The 15945-nt window shown below is 43.1% G+C and overlaps 1 protein-coding gene across 1 annotated transcript in view; it reads right to left on the reverse strand.

The window, feature by feature from the left end:
• LOC110255736 overlaps nt 1-15945 on the reverse strand; it is a 226023-nt gene that overhangs the window by 110857 nt on the left and 99221 nt on the right. The window contains exon 5 of the mRNA XM_021065090.1: nt 7582-7711. Coding sequence (XP_020920749.1) covers nt 7582-7711 — 130 coding nt within the window. The remainder of the gene's footprint in view (nt 1-7581; nt 7712-15945) is intronic.

A 15945-nucleotide genomic window follows, 5' to 3' on the forward strand; every position in this document is an offset into this window, starting at 1 on the left:
TACCCTCTGAGTTTGTCATGTGGCATCAAGGGCCACTTTGAGTCGTCTCCTCTCAGGTGACTCAAGCTAAACTGCAGAGATCCCATGGATCTCTTGCTTCTGTGATCTTGCTGTATAGCAGAGGGAGCTATTCCAGTCTCTTGGGATAGACTATGACAGAAGATAATTTAAGAAAGGGAATATATTTATATGTGTGACTGGGTCAATTTGTTGTACAGCAGAAATTGGCACAACTTTGTAAATCAGCTATACTTCAATAGAAATAATTTTTAAAAAGAAATCCCATTGTGTGATCACTTATATTAAGACCGCACCTGTGGCATATGGAAGTTCCCAAACTAGGGGTCGAATCAGAGCTACAGGTGCCAGCCTATGTCACAGCCACATGGATACTAGTTGGCTTTGTTACTGCTGAGCCACCACGGGAACTCCTTAAGCTTATCTTTATGACAGCTTTTTGCAGTCAATCATACTACTTTCCATTTGTGCAGGAAAGCATCACCAGCGCGAGTTATCCTGAAAAGGACCTTCTTACAAGGTTGGCCTTTGGCTGGTCTCTGGGAACTTGGATTTCAGGAGCGTTCCCACCACCCCATCTTAGGAGAGTCTCCATGTGCCTACACTGTGTACACAGATCACATGGTTTGTGCTGGACACCTGCTGCCCCTCTGAAGCTCTGGCATTTGGGTATTTGTTTGGCAAAAGGTGCCTGTAGGATGATCCACCAATAAAAACCCTGAGGACTGAGTCTCTAATGAGCTTCCCAAACAGCGGCACTTCCCCTGTGTTGTCACAGTTGGTTGCTGGGGGGGGGGATTGTGTGTCCTGGGTGACCCCACTGGGATAGGACCCTTGAAATATTGCTCCTGGTTTCCTCTGGACATCGCTCGTGCACTTTTCCCTCTGCCGAATGCTTTTGATCCTTCCCCTTGAAATCAACCATTGTACAACCATATGATGCATTCTGGGAGCCCTCCTGACACAGAATTGAACTTGGCATGGTTGTGGGGACTGCTGACACAACACTGTAGTCACAAAATTGTGCAGTTAGATGGCATTATCATCCCTTACATTTTTTTAACATTGAAGTTGTCCCTTGTTTAAATTACTGGAGAGTTGGTCCCTCTAAGGTGCATGTTCGTTTCTCTCCATTACTCTCATCAAATGAACTGTAATTCTCCTTATTTTCTGATCTTGATGCCACATGTTACTGCCTCCTGAGGAGCCTGCTTCCAGAAGTCCCTTGTATAAGAAGTTGAATGCGTAACAGTCCGACTTCACTCAGCACTGTTCTGGCAGGACTTGAAATACATTGTTCCTTTTTCTTTTTTTTTTTTTTTTCTCATAAGCTTGGAAAACTTTGTCTTGTTCTTTAATGTTAACACAGAATGATCCAAATTCTAATTGTTTCTTTCATTCTCATTCGTTTCTTTCATTCTCATTCTTGTGTGCAGTTACCCCTCTCTGGGATCTCATTAACCCCATGTCACTTCAAAGGCACTTGTTTTTCAAGACAAGATGCTTTGAAAAGAAGATGCTTTTTTTTTCTCTGGCGGGACACTTACAAGGCAAAAGTTTCCAGTTGTTATAGTAATCTTATTTAATTGGATTTATTAGAAAGTAGAGAAAAGATATCAGGGTTACAAATTCCAGGGTGAAACCACCCTCTTAGCACATGACAAAACCCAGACTATACTTGAGGAAATGTGATCAGAGAGCCTATGATAGACTCCCCTGGGCTGGAGTCAGCCCCATCATTGATATAATGCATGAGGGATGTACCACAAACAAGACCCTGGCTTTCTCTGAAAGCACATGAAATCATAGAGAAGGTCCCAGGAAACGTTGGAAACCTAAGATTCAAGAACCTTTTCAACCAGCATAAGCAGTCCACTCATGCCTTTAAATCTTACCAGTCAAGCTTAGAGATGGCAGCTTGAATAGGAAGGAGAGTAAAACCCACAGCAAACGAGAGTCGACCTTCAGGAAATTCTAACCCTTCTGCCCAAATCCTCAGCTCCACACTGGCAGGATGAGCGTATCCCCTCGATATCCTCTCACACCCAAATGATATTCCCAGCTCGGACACATCCCGAAGGATTGTTACTCATCACCTGGGCACTGTGTTCAAATCCCAAGATGATCACTTACTAGCTGTGACATCGGGCAAGTTGATCATACACATGAGTAACACCGGGCCTCAGTTTCCTCAGGGCACATGATGACAGCCTCTACTTGATAATGTCGTTAGGAGTAAATGACTTCCTCTACAGTGACTACTTAAGCCACTGCCTGGTACCTGGTAAGCATGGTACTCAGATTATTTATGGACATTAATGTTACTGTAGCCACTTGAGGTCACACCTTTTTTTTTTTTCCACAAAAAGAGAAATGCTCATTTCCAAAGTTAGCAAAAGGCTATATGACCCAATCGCTCTGTCCTTACAGTTGAGTCATAAGAAGAAAAAAATATAAGACTCGGACCGACAAGAAGTGAATAACAGGATCCAACCCAAGTTGCAGTGAGAGGGCAGGAGTTACAGCTGGTGCAGGATAGGGCTCGCTCCTTTATTCAGAGCTAAAAATGGCAGCATTTAAAGAGTTGACATAACTCCTTAGGTCCAAGATGTTCTGTGAATTTGTTTCCTTGACTCAGGACTGCCAAGCATGACATTTCCTGAAAGCGTCGTCTTCTTCTTCTTTTTTTTTTTAATGATTTTTATTTTTTCCATTATAGTTAGTTAACAGTGTTCTGTCAATTTCTACTATACAGCAAAGTGACCCAGTCACACACATACATGTACCCATTCTTTTTCTCACACTATCCTCCATCAAGCTTCTTCTTAATTTTAGTTTTTCTACACCACTCCACCCCTGCACCTGCGAATAAGTCAGCACTCAATCACTGGGGCCATCTCAATGTAATACCTTAACTCATCTGATTGACTGCTTAAGAACCCACCAAGCCCTCCAGATGTTTTCTTGAGTCCTGAGGTTTGGCAGCATTTAGATACTATGTGTTGAGAGACAGCAAACACTGCCTCTGAGCATATACCAGGTGGAGCGCAAGGATCTATGCTAGAAGGTGATTCCCAAGATAATCCCCTAAGAATCCAGACAACAAGCTGCAAGAGAAGTTTTCAAGTCATTCAGCATCAGTAGGAATGTAAACCCAACAGATGTTTTTCTCATCAAACTATTAGTCGAGAATATTCCATTTCAAGTGTCACAAAGCAGAATTGAGGACATTAGTTCTGTGATCCATATAATTATTCTGATTTGGGGTTGACACCTGCTTAGAAATCAGAACAGGAGAAGAGCAGGAAATGGGACATGAGAACGAGCCAGAATCCCAGTCAGCAGGACGTCTGAAAGCCGTCTGCTTGACTCACATTCTAAGAAAAATGCTAAGAAGTGGGAAATAGGCACCTCCTTTGGCACACGGCTCAGATGGTCTTGGATAATTGGGAAGTTGGGCCACTAAAGATTTAATGTAAGTGGAAACAATGAAGATGCCTTTCTGTTCCCCCAAATAATTAATGTTGGTTTTCATAGTAAATTCCACAATCTTGTCCTTTAGAAACTTAAAATAGTGCACCCTGAGATCAGGCGCTGAGCTCTACATCATAACACAAAATGGTACAGGACAAAAATAGGAATACCCCAAGAGACAAATAAATGGGCTAAGGAAATGATTAGGCAATACACATATGAGAACCAAAGACAGCTCATACATGGGCTCAAAATCATAAGTAGTCAGAAAAATAAAGTTAAAATAAAATGATATCATTCTAGGCCAAACAGACTGCCAAAAATGTCAAAGGTGAAGAGTTCCAAGATTTCAGCAGCATGTGGGTCTTAAAGCCAGGGAATCAGGAAGGATACAATTTCCTTCCCCTAAAATAGAGAAGAATATTAGATCAGATTTGTGAGAGAGAAAATCGACAGTCTTGTTTTTGACCTGTTAGGTTTTTTTGTTTGTTTATTTTATTTTGTTTTTTTAGGGTTGCACTTGTGGTATATGGAAGTTCCCAGGCTAGGGGTCTAATCGGAGCTGTAGCTGCCAGCCTACACCACAGCCACAGCCACACCAGATCTGAGCTGCGTCTGGGACCTTCACCACAGCTCATGGCAATGCTGGATCCTTAACCCACTGAACGAGGCCAGAGATCATGGAAACCCTGTCTGCATGGATCCTGGTCAGGTTTGTTACCACTGAGCTATAAAGGAAACGCCTCGACCTGTTCGTTTTGAGATGTCTACTAGATATCCAAGTGGAAGTGTCAAGCAGGTGAAGTCTCAAGTTTGGATGAAGAATTTAGGCAGGAAATACCAACTTGACTATTGTGAATATATAGACGGCATCTAAATCTATGGACTTGATGAGATTAACCAGCAGTAAGAGATGAGATAGTGTAGATAGAAAAGAGAATAAGGTCAAGGAGTGAGCCCCGGTCTTCTTCAATACTAACATTAGTGATGAAAGAAGAACCTAGCAAGGGAGGCTGGGGAGGATTGGGGAGTGCCCGGGAGCACAGAGGAGGGTGGTGCCCTAGAGACAGGAGGTGTGACTGGCCCACTGAATGGCCCTGAGGTTCAAGCAGCAACATGTGGGCCAAGAGTCAGTCATTGGAAATGACAATTCAGAGGACTGCAGTGGAGGGCAGCGGGCTGGGAAGGGAGTAGGGGAACATGGAAGAGAGTTCCCTGGATAATGTTTGGTACATTTTGAACTTGTATTCATGTGAATGTATTATCTGTTCAGATTGAAAACAAACAAGTTAACAAGCTGCCTTAGCCCATTAAGGCTGTGACAACAAAATATCACAGAATGAATGGCTTATAAACAGCAGAAATTTGTTGCTCATGGTTCTGGAGGCGGGAAATTCAAAATTAGGGTTCCAGCATGACTGGGTGAGCACCCATTTCCAGATCACAGACTTGTCATATCCTCCAGTGGCAAAAGGGAGTAGGGATCTCTCTGGAGCTTCTTTGATAAAGTGCTAATCCCATTTCTGAGGGCTTCACCCTCATGACTCAAGCACCTTCCAAAGCCCTCACCTCCTCATACCATCATCTTTTGGACTCAGGGTTTCAATATATGAGTTTTAGGGGGGCACAAACATTCAGATCACAGCATAAAGAGAACTTGATTTTTTTTTACATCAAAGGGTAGAGTTACACAACCAGATTAGGTATAACTGAAAAAACAATCAATGAAACATAAGATATATGCAAAAAAATTGCCACATTACATAGAAAGATGAGAAATATAAAAGAGAGGTTACAAGATATGGACCATACATGATAGGTTTATCATGCATTTATCAGTTTCCCACAAAGATAGAATTGAAAAAATAAGGATAGACATTGTTTTAAAATATTATGTCTTGGAATGTATTATAGCTAATAGATAATATGAATTCTACAGATCTAGGAAGTCCAAGATATTCCGAGTAGGAAAAAGAAAAACAAATTCATGCTAGACATTATAATAAAGTTGAAAAACAACAAATACAAAGGTAAGGTTGATAAAGCAGCCAGAAAGAAAGGATGGATCACCTAACAAGGAATGACAATAAAAATGACAGCAGATTTTTCCACCTCAAAAACAGAATCCAGAAGGCAGTGGAATAATATCTTCAAGGTGTGAAGATAAAGTAATTGTCAATGTAAACTTTTTTAACCAGAAAAACCACCTTCATGAAGTAGTAAAATCATTTAGAAATAAACAATAACCGAGAGTCTACTGTCAAAAATCTTGTCCTAAAGGAAATTATAAGGGAGTACTTCAGAGAAAGGAAAATAATTCCAGAAGGACAGTCAATATAAGAAAAAAGGATCAGGACTTCCCGTCGTGGCTCAATGGTTAATGAATCTGATTAGGAACCATAAGGTTGCAGGTTTGATCCCTGGCCTTGCTCAGTGGGTTAAGGATCTGGCGTTGCCATGAGCTGTGGTGTAGGTTGCAGACGTGGCTCTGGATCCTGCGTTGCATGGCTCTGGCATAGGCCGGTGGCTACAGCTCCAATTCGAGACCCCTAGCCTGGGAACCTCTGTATGCCACGGGAGCGGCCCTAGAAATGGCAAAAAGACCAAAAAATAAATAAATAAATAAAATAAAGAAAAAAGAAAGAAAAAAGAATCAAAGAAGAAATGAGCATGAAGTTCTGAGTTTTCCCTAGCTGTGAGGTGATCATACTTAGCTTCCAAGCATGTGGTTCTTAACTTAAAATCAGAGAGTAAAGCAGAGTCCCATTCTTGACTGTAGAAGATTTCACAGTAGTTGACAGTTCTGAGCTCTTGAGTTTCAGTGGCAAAACAGGTTGATGTGTTTATCTGTTAATAAAATGTTGATCAAGCCATTCGTGGGGACAAGCTCTTGGTAAGTCATTCCAGACTTTTCCTGCTGCTGCTTTTTGCTATCTTCCTATTAGAGTAACTCATTTGACTTCTTAGGCTCTCACCAGGCTCAAAACAGGTCCCTTCTCTCTGACCAATCCAGGGCTTTATTTGAGGAATCACTGTTTCGGACGCTGAAGCTAGGACTAAATCTTGGCCCCACTAAGATTGTATTCCTTGAAGGCAAAGTCACAAGAACCCATTTCGAAGCTGGGTAAGCACTGGCTGCTGGCACTGCACAGGACAAAAACAACTCTCCTTCCTCTGTTCACTCATACCCTCAAAAGTTCTCTAATCAGGGAGTTCCCGTCATGGGGCAGTGGTTAATGAATCAGACTAGGAACCATGGGGTTGCGGGTTCGGCCCCTGCCCTTGCTCAGTGGGTTAACGATCCAGCGTTGCCGCGAGCTGTGGTGTAGGTTGCAGATGCGGCTCGGATCCCGAGTTGATGTGGCTCTGGTGTAGGCGGGAGACTACAGCTCCAATTAGACCCCTAGCCTGGGAACCTCCATATGCCGCAGGAGTGGTTCAAGAAATAGCAAACACACACACACACACACACACACACACAAAAGTTCTCTAATCACTTCCAGGCCAAACTCTGGCTTGAGGCTGAGATAAAATAGTATGTTTTTATGGGTTTTCCTGTTTATTCCATTGGTTTGGTGTCTAGAAGGAGAGATCCTGTGGTCTAGTTTAAAGCCATTAACTTCACACAGTAAGTGGATAGAGAAAGCAAGGATAGCTTAGAAGTACCTGGAGAGGCAAATGGGGCCATCACAAAGGGTGAAGTGTGGACAGATAAATAAATGAGTTAATAAGCATGGAGGATGGAATGAGAAGATTCAATAGACTCTCCAGAAGGAGAGCATGGCAGCAACTGAGAAGAGAAATTCACTTTAAAAAATAGCTGAGAATGTTCTGACATTGAAGAAAAGAAAAGAAAGCGTGATTTAGCATACCCAGTGCTGAGCTGGCCTCTGCATGCACTTGTATTCTGGCATCTGTGATCCTACAGGGTGAGAATCCATTTTGTCCTGTCTATCGTCTCACTCACACAAGCCACTTCAGAGCAGGAACTCTTACCATATTCATTTCTGCATTGCCAGCACCCACACAGAGTTGTGCAGAGCTTCATAAATGCAGAAAACGAAAGGTGCTTATTGAGAAACTACTTACTACATGTTTGTTGAAAGATGAGGACACGCGCTGTGATGTATGATGGTTTTCTTGCACAAGTTTGCATGATTCCAGCCCCTCCCATCCACCGGATGCTGTAGCTGGGGTCGGGGTGGGTAAGAGCTCCATTCTGAAGGGAAGAGTTTATCAATGAGCTACAAGGAAAACAGTTTCGGAGACCTGCCCTTCGGCGTCTTCACCACCTCCTCCCATTTATCCTAACATAAGATCCTGGTTGCGTGTGAAAGAGAGCATCGACTTTAATCGAAGCATGTGGAACAGGAACAAATGCCAAAATAATACGCAGGAGAGACACAAGTTGAAAAAATAACACCACCACCACAAAAAGCTAAAATGTACCTCAGTGGAATGGTATCATTGCCTTACCCACTGGCCTCCCCCCCAAAATCCTGAAAGCAGGAGAGGTCAAGCAAACTTAAATTTTCTGAATAAGTCTAACCTCTCTGCTATTCTGCCAAATATCTAAGTCGTGACGCCAACGGATAGTACTCGGCACTCACAGAGGTTTTCATTCTCGCATACTCTAGACAGAATCTAAGAATGAATCCTGACAGCTCTACTCCACAAGATGCTGGTTAAGAGCCAGCCGAGGCATGTGCATCACATGATTATTGGGTAACCTTTGCATACAATCACTTCTTTCCTCTACAGTTTCTCATCATCCACAACTTAAATTCTCATGGCAGCTTTAGGGCCAAGAACCACCTTCAGTACATCCTTCTGCGTTCTTTTCAGGAACATGTCGCCCCTCCAAATTAGCTGACTCTGTTTTCAGGTCACTCAAATGTATCCCGGGGTTCCAGGCTGAAAATGAAGAAAGTGCCACGAGCCCCGTGGTCTTGTGTGAGGCGCACAGCCCTTCTCGTTTGCGAAATGCTGCCCCAAGTACCCGCCTTCCAAGATCACTACCACAGAATGAAAAGAGAAATAATGCAAAATCAAATTCAAAAAAGCATCAATTTCAGTACTCCAAAGGCGAGAGGTAAAAGGAAACTGCTCGGAAGCAGAACAGAAACACCCCCTCCCCTTCCTCTGCTCCACCAGTTTTTCTTCAGGGAAAAAGCTAGATGCAAACAAAGTTGCCTTTTTTGTCAAAGGCTAGAATGGCTCTCCATGACTGGACATATGGCAAGTCAAGTTTTATACCAGAGCCCACTGCCATGAAGAAAGAGTAAATAGACATTGACATTAAAAAGCTATGGGAGTTTCCCTACTTCTGATCTGTTCTGGCTCTGGGAACAGCTGAGCCTGGCTTGTGGCTACTTGTGTTGACACCTCAACTTGAGTCTATGGGACTTGTCACCTGGTTCAGAGAATGGGCTGCGATTAGTCTCCTAGCTATGGATCATGCATGCTATCCAATTCCTGATGAAATACTTGGGTATCTGGCCGCACTTAAAGGAGAGGCCTCCCCACCCCCCCAAAAAAATCCTAAAACACCTTTACAAAACATCTAAGAAAGGATGATCACGTGTGCCATCCTGATGTGCAAAGATGCGAAGGGGAAGAAAATATGTTTTCTGAAAAATAGCAGACGTCGTACATAACCAAGGCACTGATCATCACAAGGTCATCAATATTCCTGCAAATCATCCGAGTGATGTGAAGTCAAACGAATGTAAGCCTAATAAAACCATCAGAGCCAAGATTTTTAATTTAAGTGCTAATTGAAGGAACAGAGCAAGAAAGGGGAAAAAAATTACACAGACCATTTTAATTAAACACTCCAGAAAACCTGATTTTACAGCCTCACCCATTTTACAAATAGGGCTTCCCGTTACTAATTTAGCCTTAACCGTTCCCAACTGTGGACTTTAGGGAGCCCAGCTTAACAATCCATTTGCAATGGCTGTAAACTCCTCAAGTAAGATACCAACCACTCAGTACGTAAGGTAATGATTCTCGGATTCAATCCTTAGCCCAGGAACTTCCATATGCCCTGGGTGTGACCATAAAAAAAAGTGGCAGAGCCCCTCAGCCTGGATCCCTGAGTGACGCAGTGGAACAGGACTCCCACAGCCACTGACGCCTGCTAGACTCTGTTATGAATGAAAGACAAACTTTTGTTGCATTGAACCACCGAAATATGGCAGCATTTGCTGTTGTTGTTACATCAGTGACCTTGCCCAGCGCGTTCACATCTCAGACTCTTGCACTTGGTCTTTTTGTTCCTCCAAGACATCCATTGGCTCAGACCCTCACTTTCCTGAAGTCTGTGCTCACATAACATCCTCAAAGATGCGTTCCTGACCTTCGTATCTCTTGAGCTCCTGTGCTGCTCTGTTTTCCTTTATAACACGAATCACTATGGATATTTATATTATCCATATTTATGTTATATATATTATAGGTTTATTTATTTGCTGTTTTGCCTCCTGTACAAGAAAATTAAACTCTGTTTTATTCAAGGGCATCCCCCTCCTTGTGCCTAGAAGGGTGCCTACTCCCCAATAGAGCCTCCCTAAATAGTTGTTGAATTAGTCAAAGAATGCGTGTACGGCAGGAGAGAGGTAAAATGGGTGAAATTATCGCTCCCATTCTAATCAGAGAAACTGAGTTACAAATGGAATGAGTGGCATCCCAAAGTCCCAGGCAGTGGCCAAAATGAGGCTGGTGAGCTCACGGGTAAAGTTTCAGTTCGTAAGAGTACCAGTTCCCGGAGAACTGTAGTGATCACAAACAGGCAGGTAAGCATTTTCAATAACCTTCAAAACTGAAGGTGGGAAAATAGCTCACCATAATTCTTCCCACCTTCTTCCTCATTCTAGACAGTTATGCTCTCCTGATAAAATTAGTCAAATTGCTCCAAACAGGCACCCCATTCCAGGACCCCTTGGCTTCTACACCAGCAACACCCATACCTAAAAATATCCTCAGCTAAATGAAGGCTGCCCACCCCTCAAGACTTATTTCACCTACATTGAATCTTTTTCCATCCACCCTAAAAGCATCCCGTTTTCATAAAGCCCACAAACTATCTCCCAGAAACCAATTAATAAATAATCATCTAACAAGTGGACCAAAGTTCTTACTCTCAAAGAATTCCTAAATGCTAGGTTTACAATTTAATCGCTTTTCTTATCCAAAGACAAGAGTTAACCGCTGCCCTCACACATTGTACCACTGAAGTGCTTCTTGTAAGCTGAGTGCTTGCTTTCAAGTGCCAGGGCTGGACTCAAGTTTGGAAAACATCCTAAAGTGGGTAAGCATCCATTTTCCGTGACCCTTCTTTGCTGTTTAGCCCCTTCTTCACCGTTTAGCCCCTTCTTCGCTGGCTAAAATTAACAGGGATTAGACCACGCCTCCTCAGGCTTGCCTTTCACAGCAGTTTTGCATGGGCTCCCCAGAAAAATAGCTGTGTGAGATTGTGCATTATAAAGTTTTATGTTCACATCATCTGGGGAAATCCTGCATCTCCTACACCAACTTTATGGATTTGTGTTGTTTTGAGAAGCACTAGGGTATTTAACTATTGAAGCCAGAATCCCCAAAATTATTTTCCTCTTTTTTTACCTTTTTTTTAAAATGACCTAACTGCTGGTATATGGACTGAACCAGCACCTCCAGAGAGACAAGCTGGATCATTAACCCTCTGTGCCATGTGGCAATTCCTATTTTCCTCTTAATACCCATTAACTTCTCATTGAATTAGTGTTCCTTGAAAGGCTCTAGGTCTTTGGTTTTGTTTGTTTGTTTGGGGGTTGGTTGGTTGGTTGGTTTGCTTTGTAGGGCCACACCTGTGGGTCTACAGGTGTAGAATCGGAGCTGCAGATGCCGGCCTACACCACAGCCACCGCAACTCCAGATGCAAGCCACATCCCAGACCTACACCACAGCTCATGGCAATGCCAGATCCTTAACCCACTGAGCAGGGCCAGGGATGGAACCCACATCCTCATGGATACTAGTCAGGTTCATTACCGCTGAGCCACGATGGGAACTCCAGCTCTAGGTCTTTGTAATCCCACCTTCACACATCCTCTGAACCACCATTGCCACCAAAGCCAAACAATGTTTAAAAAAAAAAAAAAAATCAGTTGGAGTTCCCGTTGTGGCGCAGAGGTTAACGAATCCGACTAGGAACCATGAGGTTACTGGTTCGGTCCCTGGCCTTGCTCAGTGGGTTAGGGATCCGGCATTGCCGTGAGCTGTGGTGTAGGTCACAGACACGGATCGGATCCCGTGTCGCTGTAGCTGTGGTGTAGGCCAGCATCTACAGCTCCGACTGGACCCCTACCTGGGAACCTCCATATGCCGAGGGAGCAGCCCTAGAAAAGGCAAAAAGACACACACACAAAAAATCAGTTTACAATTCCTAATGATTTCCTGGCTCATCAAGCATCGGCGTCTGTATCTCTGGGGCGGCTGCAGTTCTGACTTGGTCCAGTCCTGGGACTGTCCTTGAAGGTGCCACCTCCTCCTGCCCTTCTCCTTGGCTTTTGTTTGGCTTCCCTGGCCGGGTCCAGCAGTGCTTCTCTCTAAAGAGCCCCGTGATGACCCTGACCTGAACGGATCGGCTCTCTGAGTTCTTTCAGTTCATCGTTCCCTGTGCCATCCTTTCTCCGGCCACATTCTGCTCTGGGCTCTGAGCGCTCCCTGCCCTTTGAACAGGGGCCTCCAAAGCAGTCTCCATCTGGAAGCTCCAGAACGACCTTGAGTAAAACGGTTGACCCCCACCCCTTCCCTTGTGGCCATTCCAGTCCAAGGGCCATCACGGAATCTAAATGACCTTCAGAGTCTCATCCACCCAATCACTTGGGCTAACTGATCTCATAAGAGGAAGCAGCAAAGGGAAGAGACACCTTTGCCTCAGCATCAGGGCAAATACTAACTAGCCAATGCTCATAGGACGTTTCTGGATGCTTCTAGATATAAAAGAGCTCCATGGAATTACACACTAAAACAGGAGAGGGCTGCTGAGCTGAGTGGATTCCACCTTTGGCATGAGTGCCGGCCACCTGTCCTATATCCTGTATTTTCTAAGGGGCCACTGAGCAACACAAGCACATGCCTTCAAGTTGTAGACCCTGGAAGCAGGTACAGCCATGAGGGCGTGAGAGAGGTCCCAAGGCTCCCAGGAACAGGTCTTATTTTGCTGCTGGTTCTATTTCCAATCATTTTGAGGGCGGATGTTCATTCTCGACCCCTTTAAGTGTTTGAAACATGGCTGCCTTCAGAAGGCCTGAGTCACATTTTATGACAGCTTGGAAAATACTATGGTTTTTCCTAGTCTTTAGAGCACACCGTTAGGCTGAAATTAACCACATAGGTTTGAAGCTAGTTAGACACAGGGTGTAGTCAAGTCACAGCGTTTGGTAGCTTCAGAAAGCCCCCAGGTGTAACAAAGTGGATCGCTGCGGGAAGCCGAGGAGATACAAGGAGCTGAGGAAGGGAGCTTGCCTGAACGATGCAATTCCGAGGGCAAGCCCCTAATCAAGAAAAGGGGCCTGTCTGAACGGTGCAATTCCGAGGGCAGATTCCTAAACAAGGAGACGTCTGCCTGTAGGGCACAATTTGAGGACAGACCCCAGAAGACAATAAGGCTTGCGTGCTGATGATTCCTGGAACTGAATTTTCCAGGAAACAATTTCCATTTTACGTTGCTGAGTGAGGATTGTTCCATGGATGACATAGTCTTTTCTGTTATCCACTTGTTATTCAGTTTTCCTCAGTCTTTCCAGATTATTTACTTATTATTCTTATTTTCCATTCTTATTTTCCTGTGGTGATTTGTGATTTAACAAAATTACAACAATAATATAATAAGAATTTCATCCTGAAGGACTTTCCCCTATTTAAATCCAACTTAGTTAGAACATAGTGTTTATCTACTAACTAGTTATATAGTAAACTTTAGAGTTAGGATTTTAATGAGGTTCATAGAAGTTAGACATGTATTATCCATGAAACCTAGCTGTGAGTTTTGTCCTTGATTTAAAAAGCTTTCAAGTGATAGCTAGTTAAGTTGGTTTATATTTTCTTACACTGTCTCCCTGCCATAAAGCTTTAAAGATAAGCACCAGTCTAAAAACAAGATTTGTGAATGCCAAATTCTTGTGTCTGTGACCTCTTCAACTTGTGGAGACTGGCTGGCCATGGGATGATTTGCACTGAGTCTCCTCCTTTCCACATGATGTATTGTACCTAGTTGCCCTTAAGTTGTACTCACTAAGTTTAGTTAAGATAAAGATCTTAAAACATGATGGATTGTACCTAATTGCCCTTAAATTGTACCCACTAAGTTAAGATAAAGATCTTAAAACATAATGTATAGCTGCTATACCATGTAATAGTTAACCAATGTACTTTTAACACTGTGATGTAATCTGTAGTAAAAAGCTGTCTATATAATCAACCACTTATGCCAATAAAATTTGAGCAGTCCAGCGCCCTGAAAGAAGGGACAAAGAGGCTGTCTCTGTATGTACATTTGCCAACTCTGTCCATCTCCTATCAGGAAAGTGTACACTCCCTGGCCGCCGGAGCTGGCCTCTGGCAGATCGTCAGGACGGTAACTGGAAATGATGCAAGACACCAACAGAGAAAGCAGTGGAGTAGAGTTAAATAATAATAATAGCAATCATGATAAAGAGAATACTGGTTTTGCATGTATAATAAAAAAGACAAACTAGTTCACAGAGCATGCAGATTTATGAAAACAGTTTTTAAATGAGAGGAAGCATGAAAAAAAATTTTTAAATGTAATTGTTTTCTTGTTGCCCCCAGCTCTCTGAAACAGAGGGAATCATGCAGTAAGAGAGTTAAGAACCTTTTGAGCATTATCTCTTTATATGAACATGTGTCTTTATCATTGATTCCTGGCTTCTCTCTTTTCAAAAAATCCAGTGTTTTAATTGGCCACCTGTATTCATTCTCTCATCATAGTTATGGATAAAAATAATTTTACTCACTTCCACTTTTATCTAAAATTAAATGAAATTTTTTGACTCTTTAGTCATATCCACAGCTTGCACTGAAAATACTTTCATTGAAAATGACTCTTGTGTACAGAAAATTCTCTCAGGCATTCTCCTGCCACCAGCAAAGTGACCCAAACTTCTTAAGGTCACTTTGAGTCCTTAATACTGCCCCTGCTTCTTCAGATCAGACTCCTTCATCCAGGACAAGAAAGACAGAAGAAGGAAGGAGTTTCAAATGTGCTTAAAACTGCCATCTCCCTCAATTTAAAGTTAATCAGAGGGAGAGTAAACAGTTGTTTCTAAGACATAACTGAGAGGGAGTTCCCGTTGTGGTTCAGCAGATTAAGAACATGACATAATCTCTGTAAGGATGCAGCTTTGATCCCTGGCCTCCCTCAGTGGGTTAAGAACCCAGCATTGCAGCAAGCTACAGCACAGGTCGCAGATGTGGCTCAGATCTGGTGTTGCATATGCCAGCAGCTGCATCTTTGATTCAACCCCTAGGCCGGGAACGTTCATATGCTGCAGGTGCGACCATAAAAAGAAAAAAAAAAAAGAAAAAAAAAAAAAAGATTCTGAGAGTTATTCAAAACATAAATGGAGATTTCGTTCTTTAGTTTTTTATATGTCCTTGTCTGTGACTTTTTGACCTACGTAAAAACATTACCATGATCCATTTGAGAAGGAGCAATTCAAGTTTTCTCCTGACTGGCAAGATGTGTGCTTTCTCCCTCCTCCCCAGAGCAAACACATATTCTCATATTGATCTGCTGTCAAAAGGTGATTCTTGCACAAAATTAGCCTGCAAATATTCTTGCCCCTAAGCAGATGTCTTTGAGCACAAACATGAGGATGATTCATCTTTTCAAACAGAATGTGACTGGCAAAAATGTTGTATTGCTTTAATTTTGCCTTTGGGTTTAAAAAAAAAAAAAAAAAGCAGCAACTCAGCTATTACTGAATGAGCTCCTTATTCTTCAGCATTGAGTGTGACTTGACCAGAAGGGCACATAAACAGTCTGCTCACTCTAAGAACAGCTGGTGGACTCTCTGGGTACAGTCAGCAAATTTTCTGGCTGTGTCAGAGCTTGCTTGGGATGGCTACCAGGGAAGCAAAGATATTCCTCAGGCAGGTGGGACTTCTAAAATTGGCCAGTGGCTCAGAAAAATAAAAAGTTCAAGGCCCTAGGTAACTGAAGCTCACCACGCAGCCCAGATCAGCCTCTTTTCCGTTTGAGATTCAGCCACCCACCCGGAAAACCAAAGTTCCCCTTCGTCACCACCAGCATCTTCATCCTCACTGTCCTGAGTATCACCCAGGGGGATTAATCAAACGCCCCCCCCGCCCCCGCCCCGCGTGCGCTCGCGCATGATACAGAATCTGATGCAGAACAAACACAAAAGAAGCAGTCTCTCCTCCCCA

The sequence above is a fragment of the Sus scrofa genome, chromosome 10 (assembly GCF_000003025.6).
Source record: "Sus scrofa isolate TJ Tabasco breed Duroc chromosome 10, Sscrofa11.1, whole genome shotgun sequence".
In the NCBI taxonomy this organism is placed as follows: Eukaryota; Metazoa; Chordata; class Mammalia; order Artiodactyla; family Suidae; genus Sus; species Sus scrofa.